This window comes from Coregonus clupeaformis, chromosome 33 (genome assembly GCF_020615455.1).
Source record: "Coregonus clupeaformis isolate EN_2021a chromosome 33, ASM2061545v1, whole genome shotgun sequence".
NCBI classification, from domain to species: domain Eukaryota; kingdom Metazoa; phylum Chordata; class Actinopteri; order Salmoniformes; family Salmonidae; genus Coregonus; species Coregonus clupeaformis.
The window spans coordinates 40,455,633-40,473,157 of NC_059224.1; the positions used below are offsets into that span (position 1 = coordinate 40,455,633).

The 17,525-nt window shown below is 45.5% G+C and overlaps 1 protein-coding gene across 1 annotated transcript; it reads left to right on the forward strand.

Moving 5' to 3' along the window:
- Nucleotides 1–206: 206 nt before the first annotated feature.
- Nucleotides 207–14,661, forward strand: LOC121549342 (protein LBH-like). Its single transcript, XM_041861199.1, has 4 exons — nucleotides 207–370; nucleotides 9,903–10,007; nucleotides 12,756–12,924; nucleotides 13,240–14,661. Exons 2-4 carry the CDS (start codon nucleotides 9,921–9,923, stop codon nucleotides 13,269–13,271), a joined length of 288 nt encoding a protein of 95 aa, XP_041717133.1. The 5' UTR covers nucleotides 207–370; nucleotides 9,903–9,920; the 3' UTR covers nucleotides 13,272–14,661.
- Nucleotides 14,662–17,525: the final 2,864 nt, after the last annotated feature.

Consider the following 17,525-nt stretch of genomic DNA (forward strand, 5'->3'; position numbering starts at 1 on the left):
TCTTAGGATATGTTCTCTTTCAATCCTCCTCTCTCTAGCTATCTATCTCCCCCCTCTTACCCTCTCACGACAGAGAGAGAGAGACACACACATACACAGAGTGAGATAAACGAACCGCGCGCGCACACACACTGCTCACCTGACACTCCACTTCTCCAGTGAACTGAAGCTGTTGCCTCCACTGGGAAGTGGAATCAGAACTTCGCCCTACGCACAGAGGCGAGCCACAAGCTCACAGAGAAACAATCAAACTACTGTTGTAACTCCAGTACGACCTCGTAGAAAGGCGACGACAGCTCCACTCTTTATATCGGAGTAGCCTACACCGTCTGCGGATAAATCAAGACCATAACATTAACGTTTGATAAAGGTAAGTGTTGCTTGGTTTCTTCTCCTTAGAGCTATCTTCAACCATGCGTGTTTTCAGCAACAACCTCATAAGCAGAATCACAAGTTTGAGGTGCATGCCCTTTTAAGCGTTCACTGCTTGTCCAACTGTCCATTTCATGGCATTATCAAGATAGCTTTCCTATCCAAAAAAGGCCATATATGGAAGCTAAAATAGTTTTATTTTAGATGTTTAAAAATGCATGTAGAACACAGAAGAAAATAGTATAATTTATTGATAGTATATTGTAGGCTACAAAAAAGGCTGTAGTTGAAAAAAAAATTATGACTTCATTAAAAGGTGTAGTTGATCAATCTGTGATTTATAAATATTAAGAAATTATGTAATTTTTGAAGTCATATGCAGATTATCCTAAATGACTAAATACATGCAACACATGTATGACACATTCAGATGCAGGCCTACAATGTACTATAGGCTACCTTTGTTTAGAACGTGGTTGGCTATGGGATTTCAATTTGCTCAACCAAGCTGGCAAAATATATGTGATCTTATGTGATTCTTTGGGCAATAGTTTTGCCTGATTGTGTTATATACCTTGCCATGCCTTAAAACCTTCTGTCGGTAGATGTGAATATTAACACAAGGGTTTACAAGCCTGAGCATGTTATTTCTGACTGATGTGAAATTAAAAGACTTCACTCATTTGCATGGATTTGAATGCCACGGGCAATGAATTGGGCCTGCTCGCACACACCCTTCAGGCAAGATCTTATAGACATACACACAAGCATTGAAGCATCTGTCTATTAGATTGAAAGGATTGATATGAAAAGAATTTCAGAAGTGTAATGAGCAGAAGACAATAAAATATTTCCATAAAATCCTTTAGGCCTATTTGCAGGTTTGTATTACCTCATCTGTTTTTTTTACCATAAGAAACAATAACAGGCGCAAACTGTGCATAATATGTGCATTTGATAAATCAGGTTAGTGTCAATTTTTACTCTCTGATGTTTCAGGTGAGGCCCTTGGTCCTGGTCAGCATTTCTTAATGACAACTCTAGTTTGTAGTGCAGTGGACTGTGCTATGTGTGACATTTCCATAGATTTGAATATGGTTTACCATATTGCTCAGAGCAGGTGAAACTAGCCTCACTAACCTCGTTCAATAATTCAGGAGAAAGTTTATATTTTTCTCCTTCCTCATACTCTGATCAGGATAAATAATAAACAGAGTAGCAGCAGTGTATGTGAAGAGTGGGATAAGTATGGACATGGGCCAATTAGAGACCAGGATGAGTTTGGACATGATAGCATGAAGTGCAATTTACTGTTATCTTGATGAAGACTATCGTATGAGTTATGTATTTGTTTCTGGGCCTGGTTGATGCTAGGATAGGAGAACATTAGCTGCTGGAAATTATATTGGAAGGCCACTAGGAGGCAAGACGTGGATTTTAGAATCTCAAATCAAATCTAATTTGATTTGTCACATGCTGTCAGGGCGACGTGTATGCTGTGAGCGAAGTCAGGCGCAGCACACCGAGCTACTGGCAGACGAACTTTACTTGCACAGTAATCAAAATTACAAACAAAACCTCCAAAGCAGGGAGGAACTAAATACGCATACACCCGAACACTGCCGACCTCACAGAAAACAATCACACACAATAACCAATGAGAGACAGGGGGTTATAAAGGGAATACAATGTAACATAATGGTAAACAGGTGAAAACAATCAGGACAAACTAGACAAACACCGAAACATAGATCGGTGGCAGCTAGTACTCCGGGGACGACGAACGCCGAAGCCTGCCCGAGCAAGGAGGGGCAGCTTCGGCTGATTCCGTGACACATGCGCCGAATACAGCAGGTGTAGACCTTACAATGAAATGCTTACTTACAAGCCCTTAACCAACAATGCAGTTAAGAAAAATAAGTGTTAAGTAAATAATAGATAAGTAAAAATAACAAATAATTAAAGAGCAGCAGTAAAATAACAGTAGCGAGGCTATATACTGCGGGTACCAGTACGGAGTCAATGTGCAGGGGCACAGGTTAGTCGAATCTGTCACTGTTTTGGGCTCTGCTCCGGTCTCAAAACACTTATGTCTGTCACGATCGTCAGGGAGAGACCAATGCGCAGCGTTGAAGGTGAACATATTATTTAATGAATGAACACACGAACAAAACAACAGACGATAACGTGATGTCTACGGTTTAACACAAACCAAAATAGAACACTAACGAGGACTAACTAGACACAGGTGTACAACATTAAGACCAAACCAAACGAACATGAAACATAGATCGGTGGCAGCTAGTACTCCGGGAACGACGACCGCCGAAGCCTGCCCGAACCAGGAGGAGGAGCAGCCTCGGCCGAAACCGTGACAGTACCCCCCCCCTTGGAGCCGCGCGCCGACCCCGGCCTCGGGGACGACCAGGAGGAGGCGGAGCAGGGCGCGCGGGATGGTCCCGGTGGAACTCCGACAGGAGAGATGGGTCTAGGATGTCCCTCCGCGGCACCCAGCACCGCTCCTCCGGGCCGTACCCCTCCCACTCCACGAGATACTGGAGACCCCCCATCCGGCGTCTGGAGTCCAAGATGGACCGAACGGTGTACGCCGGAGCCCCCTCGATGTCCAATGGGGGCGGAGGAGTCTCTCCTATCTCATTGTCCTGGAGTGGACCAGCTACCACCGGCCTGAGAAGAGACACATGGAACGAGGGGTTAATATTCTTATATTCAACAGGTAGATGTAACTTATAACACACCTCGTTCAATCTTCTCAGGACTTTAAAGGGCCCCCACAAACCGCCGACCCAGCTTCCGGCAGGGCAGGCGGAGGGGTAGGTTTCTGGTAGAGAGCCAGACTCGATCTCCGGGTGCGTACATCGGCCCCTCACTGCGGTGGAGATCGGCGCTCGCCTTGTGACGACGGACGGCCCGCTGCAGGTGGGACGTGGCCAGCGTTCCACGTCTCTTCCGAGCGCCTCATCCAATCATCCACCGCAGGGGCCTCGATCTGGCTCTGCTGCCACGGTGCCAGAACCGGCTGGTAACCTAATACACATTGGAAAGGGGTTAGGTTGGTAGAGGAGTGGCGGAGAGAATTCTGGGCCATCTCGGCCCAGGGAATGTAACGCGCCCACTCCTCAGGCCGGTCCTGGCAATACGACCTCAGAAACCTACCCACATCCTGGTTGACACGTTCTACCTGCCCGTTACTCTCCGGGTGGTACCCCGAGGTAAGGCTAACCGAGACCCCCAAACGCTCCATAAACGCTCTCCACACCCGGGAGGTAAACTGGGGGCCTCGATCAGACACTATATCCTCGGGGACCCCGTAATGCCGGAAGACGTGGGTAAATAGGGCCTCAGCAGTCTGTAGGGCAGTAGGAAGACCCGAGAAGACGACAGGCCTTAGAGAACCGGTCCACAACGACCAGGATGGTGGTATTCCCCTGAGAGAGGGGAAGGTCTGTTACAAAATCCACCGAGAGGTGGGACCATGGTCGTTGTGGAACGGGTAGGGGCTGTAACTTACCCCTGGGCAGATGTCGGGGCGCCTTACACTGGGCGCACACCGAGCAGGAGGAGACATAAACCCTCACATCCCTAGCCAAAGTGGGCCACCAGTATTTAGTGCTAAGGCAATGCACTGTCCGGCCGATACCCGGATGTCCAGAGGAGGGTGACGTGTGAGCCCAGTAAATGAGTCGATCCCGAATCTCGAGAGGAACGTACTTCCGACCCTCAGGACACTGTGGAGGGCTGGGGTCGTGCACGCAACGCTCGCTCGATTTCGGCATCGACCTCCCACACCACCGGTGCCACAAGGAAAGACTCCGGTAGTATGGGAGTGGGCTCAACGGACCTCTCCTCCGTGTCATACCGCCGGGACAGCGCATCTGCCTTACCTTTCTGGGACCCAGGGATGTACGTGATTTTAAATACGAACCTGGCGAGAAACATACTCCATCGAGCCTGGCGAGGGTTCAGTCTCCTCGCTGCCCGGATGTACTCCAGGTTCCGATGGTCAGTCAAAATGAGGAAAGGGTGTTGAGCCCCCTCAAGCCAATGCCTCCACACCTTAAGGGCTTGAACTACAGCTAACAGCTCCCTGTCCCCAACGTCATAGTTACGCTCCGCCGGGCTGAGCTTCTTAGAGTAAAAAGCACTTGGGCGGAGTTTAGGTGGCGTGCCGGACCGTTGAGAGAGAACGGCCCCTATACCAGCCTCAGACGCGTCTACCTCAACCTGAAAGGGTAATGCGGGATCCGGATGCGCCAGCACCGGAGCCGACGTAAACAGGTCCTTCAGTCTCCTAAAGGCCCTGTCCGCATCGGCTGACCACTGCAGTTGCACCGGATCCCCCTTCAGAAGGGACGTGATGGGAGCTGCCACCTGTCCAAAACCCCGGATAAACCTCCGGTAGTAATTCGCAAAGCCCAAAAACTGCTGCACCTCTTTTACAGTAGTTGGGGTTTGCCAATTACGCACAGCGGACACACGATCCACCTCCATTCTCACCCCTGACGCGGACAACCGATAACCCAAAAAGGAGACCGACTCCTGGAAAAACAGACATTTCTCTGCCTTGACATATAGGTCGTGTTCCAACAGCCTCCTCAATACACGACGCACCAGGGTTATATGCTCGGCTCGGGTAGACGAGTACACCAGAATGTCATCAATGTACACGACCACCCCTTGTCCCTGCATATCCCGGAAAATGTCATCTACGAATGATTGGAAGACTGATGGAGCATTCATCAACCCATATGGCATGATGAGATATTCGAAATGACCTGACGTGGTACTAAACGCTGTCTTCCATTCGTCACCCTCCCTAATGCGCACCAAGTTATACGCGCTCCTGAGATCCAGTTTTGTGAAAAACCGCGCTCCATGCAATGACTCCGTCATGGTCGCAATCAGAGGGAGTGGATAACTGTATTTCACAGTAATCTGATTGAGACCACGGTAATCAATGCACGGGCGCAACCCTCCATCTTTCTTTTTCACAAAAAAGAAGCTCGAGGAGGCGGGAGAAGTGGAGAACCGAATGTATCCCTGTCTCAAAGATTCGGCTATGTAAGTCTCCATAGCTTTTCTCTCCTCTTGAGACAAAGGATACACATGGCTCCGTGGGAGCGCTGCTCCTGCCTGGAGATCAATCGCACAATCCCCCTGTCTATGAGGAGGCAACTGCGTCGCCCTAGTTTTGCTAAACACGAGAGCTAAATCCCCATATTCAGGCGGAATGTGCAGTGCGGGCACTTGGTTTGGACTCTCCACCGAAGTCGCCCCCACGGAAACACCCAGACATCGCCCCTCGCACTGAGCAGACCACCCATCGAGAGCCCTCTGTTGCCACGAAATAGCAGGGTTGTGGGTGCTTAGCCAGGGAAGAGCTGTATAGTCTCCTCATGACCCCCCTGCGCACACATCCGAAGTGGCGCTGTGATCTCCCTGATCAACCCCGACCCCAACGGGCGGCTATCTAAGGCATGAACGGGAAAAGGTTTGTCAACAGGTAGGAGAGGGATCCCTAACTCAAAACAAAACTTCCGATCAACAAAATTCCCAGCTGCGCCTGAATCTACGAGCGCCTTATGCTGGGAATGAGGTGCAACCTGTGGAAAACAAACAGGTATACAAAAGTGCGCAACAGAAAGCTCTGGGTAAGTGGGACGTCTACTCACCTGGGAGGCCCCCCCAGTGCGTGGCCTGTTGTCTTCTCCCCCGGAGAACCCTCCCCAGCACCTGGCCGCAGTGTGCCCTCCACGATCGCACTTGGTGCAGGAGACAGGCCCCCTCGGGCTCCTCCTACTCCGTTCTCTAGCGCTGCACCCCGAGCTCCATAGGGCTCGGCTCGGAGGCGCCGGAGGGCGGAATGGACGGACTCCCCCTCGGGACGTCCACGGGTGGCCAGCAGGGTGTCCAGACGGATGGACATATCGACCAACTGGTCGAAGGTAAGATGGGTATCCCTGCAGGCCAACTCACGTTGAACGTCCTCTCGTAGGCTACATCGAAAATGGTCGATGAGAGCCCGTTCGTTCCACCCTGCATCCGCCGCTAGAGTCCGGTACTCTAGAGCGAATGCCTGCGCGCTCCTCCTCCCCTGTCTCAAATGGACTAGACGCTCCCCCGCCGCTTTGCCCTCAGGTGGATGGTCGAACACGGCCTTGAAGCGGCGGGAGAACTCTGCGTAGGTAATGGTGTTGGCGTCCATTCTCCTCCACTCGGCGTTAGCCCACTCCAACGCCTTGCCCGTGAGACAGGAGATGAGGGCGGAAACGCTCGTGTCCCGAGGGCACCGGGTGTACAGTGGCCAGGTAGAGCTCCACCTGCAGGAGGAACCCCTGACACCCGGCAGCTGTTCCGTCATACGCCCTCGGGAGCGAGAGCCGAATCCCCCTGGGTTCCGAACCTAGGACTGGTGGACCGACCGATGGGGTGGGCAGGGTAGGTGGAGGTGTGGGTACCCGGCTGGCCTCCCATCGGTGCAAGGTGTAGATTACCTCCTGTAGAGCGGTCTCCAGTTGTCTAATCTGGCCATCTTGCCCACGGATAAGCTCCTCGAGCGACACAGGCGTCTCTGCCGATCCTGCTGATTCCATTATGGTGGTTTCTTCTGTCACGATCGTCAGGGAGAGACCAATGCGCAGCGTTGAAGGTGAACATATTATTTAATGAATGAACACACGAACAAAACAACAGACGATAACGTGATGTCTACGGTTTAACACAAACCAAAATAGAACACTAACGAGGACTAACTAGACACAGGTGTACAACATTAAGACCAAACCAAACGAACATGAAACATAGATCGGTGGCAGCTAGTACTCCGGGGACGACGACCGCCGAAGCCTGCCCGAACCAGGAGGAGGAGCAGCCTCGGCCGAAACCGTGACAATGTCACACACACACACACTGTGCATTGCCAACCCACTGTCCCTCCACCTACTCGCCATTTATACCCTCTTGAGTATGGCATTCATTTCCATAAAAGACGTCTCGGTTTTTGCACTTTCCCCCATAGATGCCTTCCAACCCCCTACAGACCCTCCAATCCAACACACTTTGGTCACAGCTCACTCCCTAAGGTTATTCTTTGTTTTCAGGACTGGGCCAAAGCAATATACACATCCTAACCCTATCAATACCCACTTCCACTCTGGAGTATGGCACTTATTCATAAAAGGCATGTTGATTATTGACCGCCCACCATGTCTCCGTGGCAACAGCAGGGGGGAGACAATGCACACATTGAAATGGAAGGGTTGCTTGGCAGAGGAAAGCCAATCAGTAGATTAGTCACCCCACGAAACACATACACACACACACACACACACACACACACATTAGTAAACCTGCTTTTTGTATACACACAAGATACCAGAATTTTGACTTCGATACCGATACCAGGTTTGGTATCACGATACTCGATACCATCACAATACTCGATACCAAAACGATACCACGGCAAAAAAGTGGTGTATTAGCCAAAGTCACAGAATGGCAGACAGATCTTTTGAGTTCAATGTCATTAAATTTTTTATTTTTTGTGTCTGAATGTTTGCATTAATGAATGGTCATCACTTATTTGAATAGTACATCTCTATTGATACATTGGGTAAATCAAGAGGCCTATTCACAATACAGGTGAATACATACTCGGTAGGAGTGTGTGCATGCATCAAGTTATTGAGCTTGTTTTGGCTGATTTCATGGGGCTACAGATGACAATCTGTTTCCCTTCCATTTGGGACTTATTTTATTATACTGATCAACAACATTTGGATAGTAGAAGCAATCTCTATCTGCATTGACCCTTTTTGCACTAACTTATTTGACTCATCACATACGCTGCTGCTACTGTTTACTATCTGTGACTTTATTCCTAGTTATATGTTCATATCTATCTCAATTACCTCATACCCCTGCAAATCGACTCGGTACTGGTACCCCTTGTATATAGCCAAGTTGTCGTTACTCATTGTTTATCTATTATTACCTTTTATGTTTTACTTTTCTATAATTTCTCTATTTTCTTCCTCTCTGCATTGTTAGGAAGGGCCTGTAAGTACAGTAAGCATTTTCACCTGTTATTTACAAAGCATGTGATTAATACAATTTGATTTGAGGGTTCAATTCCTGTATGTGCCACATATTCCGAATTGACGTGTATACTAAAAGTTGTTTCGGATGAAAGCGTCTGATTATCATTAATGGGACTGTGGATGGTGCGATGACTACTTTACCATCATTCAGGTCAAGTGTGGGGAACAGTGTGTGCATGCTTTTGTTCCAGCCCAGCTCTAACACACCTGATTAACCTAATCATGGTCTTAAATTGAAGACTATGCTTAGTTGATTATTTGAATCAGATGTGTTAGTGATGGGATTGTGTGAAGTATATTCCTGCCGGTCTGCCATTGTTTTCTTCTCCTTGGCACGTAATTGATTTGTTAATGTCATCGATTCGCCACTCACTCATCTGATTTCACGCCTACATTGTTACTAATTGACTAAAAGAACAGGACAATACCTGTCACCATTTTCACATGGTTGATCGTTCACATGTATTTTAGTGTAAAATAAATATTTGTTATATCTTTTTGGAAATAGGACTAGACACTGATCTTGGGTCAGTGTCTAGTCCTGGTCCCTCACTAATGGTTAATGTTAGGATTGGGGGAGAGGAAGCTGATCCTAGATCTGAACCTAGGGATATCTTCACCCCAGAGCATGTCAGACATTATGCTCCAGCTCACACTGTCATGCTCTCCATAGAAAATAATGCTCATTTGAATTAAGATTTTTTTTGCCATAAGTAGAGCAGCGAAGACCGTAGCACAGACTCAGTTGAAAAATATTAATTAAAGTATACATAATTTAGACACACAAGGTTCATTTTAGGTCACACCAAAAATAAAAATGGTGTTGTTGGGCTTTGAACTGGCTGCCTCCCATGTCTCCACCTGCTCTAATGGAGAGAAAGTTTCCAAAAAGTTAGGTAAACGTTAGGTAACGTTCTTGTTAGTGTTTTGTAAGAGCACAATCTAATGATATTGTGACATAATGCAGCAGACACATTCTCTGAACTAAAGTTCTTTCCAAGAGCGTTTTGCAAACGTTCAACACACTGACAATTTTGCTGAGAGCATTTCGTAGGTGCATGCGCAGAATCAGGCCCTGTAGCAATCATTGGGACAAGGGTACTTAATGACTGTCACAGATACACCCAATTCCAAACCAATCATTCATTACTTGCCTGTAGGTCCTTACTAGCCTGGTCCCAGATCTGTTTAGGTTGTCTGGCCAACTCCTATGATTGGATAGGAATCAGGAGTATAGTACTAGATGGACTTTCCGCCCTATTGCCCAAACCAAGTCAGCCCTCGTTAGTCTATGAGGGATAGGGAACAAGGGACTAGTTCTGGGGATGTTTGGCTTGGAACGATGCAATACTTTACGGCTTTGTTAGTGTACTGAGAACATGTCCTTCTTTTCTTTTGGCTTGACTGAAGGCGAGGCTTACTGACAGGATGACAGAAGTGATGAACACCTGTGATTCGACGGTGGGAGACTTCAATGTCGGAGGCACCTCAGGAGAAGAGGGTATATCCTTTCAGGTGGGGCTAATTCACACAGACACACTCACCGACACAACACTAAAACAAACAAAGGAACACACTCACAGTTCCACAAATAACACACACTCACAATAAGACACTACAGCACAACATAAGAATAGTTATCCATGTAGTAACCCCATATAATTGTTTACATGCACAAATGAGGAACACGTGCACACACTCTAACACTCTCCATGGCACGCTCTCAGATCTCTCTCTTCTCCTCTCTCCTTCCCTGTAGACCCATGACAGGCGTAAATGTCCTTCCATCGCTCTGAGTTGACAGCAGGGCAATTTCTGACTGCACCTCAATCACAGCCTTCCCCTCTCTTTCATCCCCCTCTCATCCTCCCCCAAAAAAGACCATCTGATTTCTGCTCACTTTTTACAGTCAAGACCCAATGAATTCACGGCCCTCCAAAGAACTCACTGCTCTCTTGTGACTAAAATCTAAAGGAAAAGTGTGTCATTACTTAGAGAAGTACATGTGCATGTGGAGACTTTATGGACTTGGCTCGCAATCAATAGGGGCCTTGAGTAAAGCCAATGAAAGCTCTCAAGTAAGAGGTGGCCGCTAATCCAGCGGCAAGCGGTTCCTTTCTCAGCCAACTGGCTTGCCCCATTGCAGATGCAGATGTCCCTCACTGACCCCCCTCTTCCTCCTTCAGTGCAGTGGTGTTATTGAAGTCATCGCGCCCCACACAAAGTGAATCACAAATCCTCTTATCGGCTCGAGCTCTTCAGAGGCCTGGGCTTTTGCCAGAGAAGTCGTGTGGCGAACGCAAAGCACCTCGTTACCTCGGCATCCATTTCAAAGCATTAAATGACATTTTAGAGCAGCGGGCAATGTCAATCAGGGAGGGAGGAATTGGAAAACATACAGTGCATTCGGAAAGTATTCAGACCCATTGACTTTTTCCACATTTTGTTACGTTACAGCCTTATTCTAAAATAGATTAAATCTACACACAATACCCCATAATGACAAAGCGAAAACAGGTTTAGATATTTTTGCAAATGTATTACAAATAAAAAACAGAAACACCTTATTTACGTAAGTATTCAGACCTTTGCTATGAGACTCGAAATTGAGCTCAGGTGCATCCTGTTTCCATTGATCCTCCTTGAGATGTTTCTACAACTTGATTGGAGTCCACCTGTGACTCAATTGATTGGGCATGATTTGGAAAGGCACACACCTGTCTATATAAGGTCCCACAGTTGACAGTGCATGTCAGAGCAAAAAGAGTTCCGAGACAGGATTGTCTCGAGGCACAGATTTGGTAAAGGGTACCGAAAAATTACTGCAGCATTGAAGGTCCCCAAGAACACAGTGGCCTCCATCATTCTTAAATAAAATACGTTTGGAACCACCATGACTCTTCCTAGAGCTGTCCGCCTGGCCAAACTGAGAAATCAGGGAGGTGACCAAGAACCCGATGGTCACTCTGACAAAGCTCCAGAGTTTCTCTGTAGCGATGGAAGAACCTTCCAGAAGGACAACCATCTCTGCAGCACTCCACCAATCAGGCCTTTATGGAAGCCACTCCTCAGTAAAAGGCACATAATAGCCAGCTTTGAGTTTGCCAAAAGGCACCTAAAGGACTCTCAGACCATGAGAAACAAGATTCTCTGGTCTGATGAAACCAAGATTGAACTCTTTGGCCTGAATGCAAAGCGTCAAGTCTGGAGGAAACCTGGCACGATCCCTATGGTGAAGCCGGTGGCAGCATCATGCTGTGGGGATGTTTTTCACCGGCAGGGACTGGGAGACTAGTCAGGATCGAGGGAAAGATGAATGGAGCAAAGTATAGAGAGATCCTTGATGAAAACTTGCTCCAGAGCACTCAGGACCTCAGACTGGGGTGACGGTTCACCTTCCAACAGGACAGCAACCCTAAGCACACAGCCAAGACAACGGAGGAGTGGCTTCAGGACAAGGCTCTGAATGTCCTTGAGTGGCCCAGCCAGAACCCGATTGAACATCTCTGGAGAGACCTGAAAATAGCTGTGCAGCGATGCTCCCCATCCAACCTAACAGAGCTTGGGAGGATCCACAGAGAAAAATGCGAGAAACTCCCCAAATATAGGTGTGCCAAGCTTGTAGCATCATACCCAATAACTTCTTGAGGCTGTAATCGCTGCCAAATGTGCTTCAGCAAAGTACTGAGTAGAGGGTCTGAATACTTATGTAAAAATGATATTTCCGTTTATTGGTAATACATTTGCTAAAATTTCTAAAAAACAGTTTTTGCTTTGTCATTATGGGGTATTGTGTGTAGATTGATGAGGGGAAAAAAACAATTTAGTCGATTTTTAGAATAAAGCACGAAACAAAATGTGGAAAAAGTCAAGGGGTCGGAATACTTTCCAAATGCACTCTATATTTATGTCTTCAATTGGCTGTTTCCCATTTAAGTCACTAGCCATCTCTGAGCCAACAAAAAGTACCTCTCACGGAGCATCATCTTGTGGTCACGATTATTCATGCTGTCTGGTTCTGGAATGTGTTTTGAGCCCTTGGAGACAACTTGATAAATTACACATTTGTTGGATGCCAAGAAAGGTTTATACATCGAAAATCTAGGGTCAACCTGATTCTACTCCATCAATGTCACATGTTACAAGCAGGATTGGGGTTACCAGCAATTCAGTGTTCAATTCAGTTCAATTCACCCCAACCCTTACCTTGGTTACCTGATTTCCCCCCTTTTTTTGGTGACGCCGACATGATTGTGTTTCCAGATCTTTCCGGACTCCCACGAACGGTTCCCCAAGCTGTCCAAACGGCTTCCCTCCATCGTGGTGGAGCCCACCGAGAGCGGGGAGGTGGAGAGTGGCGAGCTCCGCTGGCCCCCCGATGACCTAAGTTACCCTGATGAAGACCCCGGAAAGGCCCAGGCCCAGGCAGCAGGTGAGAACCACTCAAACCCATTTACAGCCAAGAGATGTGAGAACCAGAAGGGCTTTCCAGGGGACAATAGAATGGAATCTGTTTATTTTTCCCAGAGCAAACTTCAGACAAAAGAGAGGGACTGCGGAACTCTTACTTGCTATGCCTACTAAAGTTTAGAAAATGTAAAAACTATTCAATAATATTGAGGTATGTGATTTGGAATACCGGTAAAGACTAGGAGCTTGTAGGTTGCAGTCAGGTGTGGAGCCTGTAAGCTAAATGTAGCTATACAAATTGAATGTATTTAAATGTGTGTGTGTGTGTTGGTGGCAGGCGAGGATCATCCAGCAGGGGTACAGCAATGATGGGAGGAGTTTAAAACTGACTCTCACAATGCTGGCACCATTCCAGCCACTCACTGTGAGTGTCTCCGTGATGGACAGAAGCAAGGAGGAGGGTCTTCAGGCTAAGCCCCGCCCTTAATCAACTAGATCCGCCAACATGTTGGTAGACCTCCACACCACTTGGTGGGGCTGAACCCTGTACGATTGTCTTAAATAGCTCATACGTGCCAAATTCTAGTGGGTAGCTTGTTACTGTAGATGAATTTGTTGCTTGTTTTACTTTTTTAGGTTTCACAAACAACATTTTTATGTACACCCCATTCAGAGTTTGTTTAGCCGTGATCTTTAGATCTGAACAGTTCAGTATATAAATGTTTTGTGTATCTGGATGCCTTAGATCAAAGTCTATAACACTGTACTCTTTTGAAAACGATACATACTGTACACTGTAGATCAGGGGTTGGAACTGGTTCAGGGAACAGAACAGACAACTGGAAAATAATGACATTTTTCAAGGAACAGAAATAAAACCAGGACAAAAGTGATCTCTAGTGTCCTGGAAGAGAACCATTATTTTCAAATCTAAACCAGTAAATAATCTTATTTTTTTCCCAAAAATATTTATTATGTCTAGTATATAATTCTGTAATTCAGTGAAGTTATGATGCTAGTAATAGCCTAAACACACTCCAATTAACGTCATGATGTTTAGCGCTTCAAACCATGCGTCCTCCATGTCCACACCACTCTCGCTCTCCCCCCACCTGTGAAATCTCAGTCGCAACATCTCTGACCAATTAAACATATAAACAACTAGCCTACCCATTCCATAGAAAGCTGCTCTATCCGTGCTAATTGGTGGGGTAAAATAATGACCTAAATGTAAAAACTATGTTGATTTCACAGGTAGAAATTTTTTTTACGAAAAGGAATTATATGAACCGTTACTTTTTTGGCGTTCTAACCGGTTCAGAACTTTATTATGCTGGTCGGAACAAAAAAAATAGGGGTTCTGTTCAGAAAATAACAATTGGAAAATAATTTTGGTTCCAACCCCTGCTGTAGATAAACAGATTTATACAGTGTGTTTGGGAGAGGAGAATTCATCATGAGGTATGTGGCTTTCTTACATTATACTGTATAGCTGTCAATTACGGCTCCTGCTCAAATGCATGTTATTATCTATAAGCACTTATTACAATGTTTTTTCTTCTTCTTTCAAACAATAGGCATCATTGTAGTTAATATATTACATACACGTCTTTCCAATCAAGGACTAATTGAAAAAACATAACTTTCAAGTTTTTCTAATTTGTCTTTCATCTATTGCCCAATTTCATAGCATGTCTGAGATTGTTTTTATTCATTAAACATTTTTAGCTTGGAGTCTCTGATATTATAGTTAAATAAAAAAAAGTCACACATCCTTCTACAAACATGTATTGCTTACGTCCTTTTGGAATACATTAATATAACAGTTATTATGGAAATGCATTGCTGCAAATGCACAAACTTAGATACTAAAGCACTTTAGATATTCCCCAGAAGTGGTGTGTTAATTTTTCTCAATGCGGAAATGTTCTACAAGACTGCATTTCAAATATTGTATTAATTTCCCTCTCAAATTATAATGGGATATTTTAAAACATATTGAAACAGTTTATTATCCCACTCATGCACTGTATCACATGCGAATATGTGGGATAATGACCTATTACAGCAGGGTTCTTCAATTCCGGTCCTGGAGGGCCGAAACACCTCTGTTTTTCATCCTCTCCTTCTAATCAGGGGCTAATTCAGACCTGGGACACCAGGTGAGTGCAATTAACTACCAGGTAGAAATAAAAAACAGAAGTGTTTCGGCCCTCCAGGACCGGAATTGAAGAACCCTGTATTACAGCATGGTAGTTCAAGCACAAGTATGAGCCTGTCTGTGTACTGTAGTTACTGTACTTTAAGCTCGAATTGACCTTTTATGTCTATTTACTCTGTCTTAAGAAAAACAATAGACTTGTCATAGCAGGTATTTAACCAAGATGCCACTTATGACAACTGGAAACTCTGTTATGAAGCATGACATTGTCATTTGAACCTGGTTGAATGCCCTAGCCAGCTATAACATGTTTTATCACCTTAGCCAGAGTTGACATTATGAAAATACATTTTATGTTGTGTTATCCAATTCACCACAAATAAGACTACTACTATTAATACTTGTATAAACTGTTAGTGCTTTAGGATCAGGAGAGTTATATTCCTTGTTTGCGTGTAGCTACTGCACATAGAAGGGAGTTATTGCGGTCTACATTATATGGATTTCCGGTGTCATGAAGATGGCGGCTTAATGTTTATGCCTAATAACTTCGGAAAACTTTATTCTTTGCATGTAAACTGATTACAACCGACTGTATTAGGCTACCGCTAAATGGCATTAACCTTTTCACACGTACCAACAAACGGGTGTGATCATTCTACAGTGGTCCGTGCAGCATAAGCTTAAACCGGTGTGATTAGAACGCTTTTTGAGAACGTCCAGTTTCGATTGACGCAACAGTCAGCATTTGAGCTAGCCACAATGTTTTTTCACAGAAACATTTTGCACAAACACAGCCCTTACAAAGTTATGTCCTGAATGTGACCAGTTTATTTTTGGATGCAATGTTCAGACATTCACAGAAGTAGCGACAGCATACACAATCATCCAAACCGGAAAATGTAGGCTACATTAGTCCTAGCGCTAACTGAGGAAAGATTGACATAACACAAGCGGTCATATTTAGAGAACTATCGTCTGACAGAAACCACAATATGAATTGGTTAATAGCAATTACTATTTATAATTCATCACGTCACAGGTGAGCTCAACATTGATCGAAATAATTGAGTAAAACACTTTCTAGAAATCGAAAGTAATCCGACTGTCACGATCGTTGCGAGACGGGTTAGACCAAGGTGCAGCGTGGTATGCGTACATGTTTATAAAGATGAATAAACACTTGACAAAATAACAACACAACGAAACGTGACGCTTAAACAGTGGCTACAAACACAACAAGCCAAACGCAAGTCAAGATCCCATAACTAAGGTAGGCAACCGGGCTACCTAAGTATGATCCCCAATCAGAGACAAAGAGAGACAGCTGCCTCTGATTGGGAATCACACCCGGCCAAACATAGAAATATAAACCTAGATCTACAACATAGAAATACAATAACATAGATCTCAACAGAAACTCACACCCTGACCCAACCAACAAGAGTTATCTAGATCAGGGCGTGACACCGACGATGGGTAGTTTGTGCGCGCTGCCATGTTTCTTTTTTCATGTCAACCACAAAGAATAAGAGGAGACAAGATGAGTTTGGTCTGTTTGCAGTATGCATATTGAAGGGGGTGTGTTGTCTACAATCATTCACTTCCCACCCCCCCAAAAACAATGATTACAAAAAATATATAACTTCCCTTTATTCACTTCCAGTGTCAAGGCGTGCTGAAGGTGGGTGTGGTGTATGAATCATGCGCAGGACGCAGAGGCTCAGTCCAAAGGCTTTAGTGCAATATATATCAAAGACGGAAGCACAATAAGCCCGAAGGCGAATACACGGCGCACACCAGCGACAAAACAAACGGTGCACAAACATGTGCAACATAACCTCTCCAAAAACACTGGAGGGAAAAAGTAGCTCCAAACACGAAACAGAAGCGCAATCACACACAACGACAAGCACACACAACGAGAACTAAATAGGACACTAACGAGGACTAACAAGACACAGGTGTACAACATCCAGACAAAACCAAACGAACATGAAACATAGATCGGTGGCAGCTAGTACTCCGGGGACGACGACCGCCGAAGCCTGCCCGAACCAGGAGGAGGAGCAGCCTCGGCCGAAACCGTGACATCCAGAAGTTTACTTGGAATGGTTCACTCATCTTTCTTCACCTCATTATAATTTTTTTTGGTCTGACAGACATTTACGTGATACCCAGAATGCATTTAATAATGTCAACAAACATGGCGCCACATGTGGCTGGCAAATAGCTTAGCATTAGCTCATTATAATCAGTACAACCTTCAAAAAAGTATTTTACACACATCATAGGTGTCAATTACAATCTATGCAATAGTCGGAATGCATAATTTGTCGCCAGTACTTGAAAACATGTGAATAAAACTGTAAATACATTATGCTCCGTACATACACTACCAGTCAAAAGTTTTAGAACACCTACTCATTCAAGGGTTTTTCTTTATTTTTACTATTTTCTAC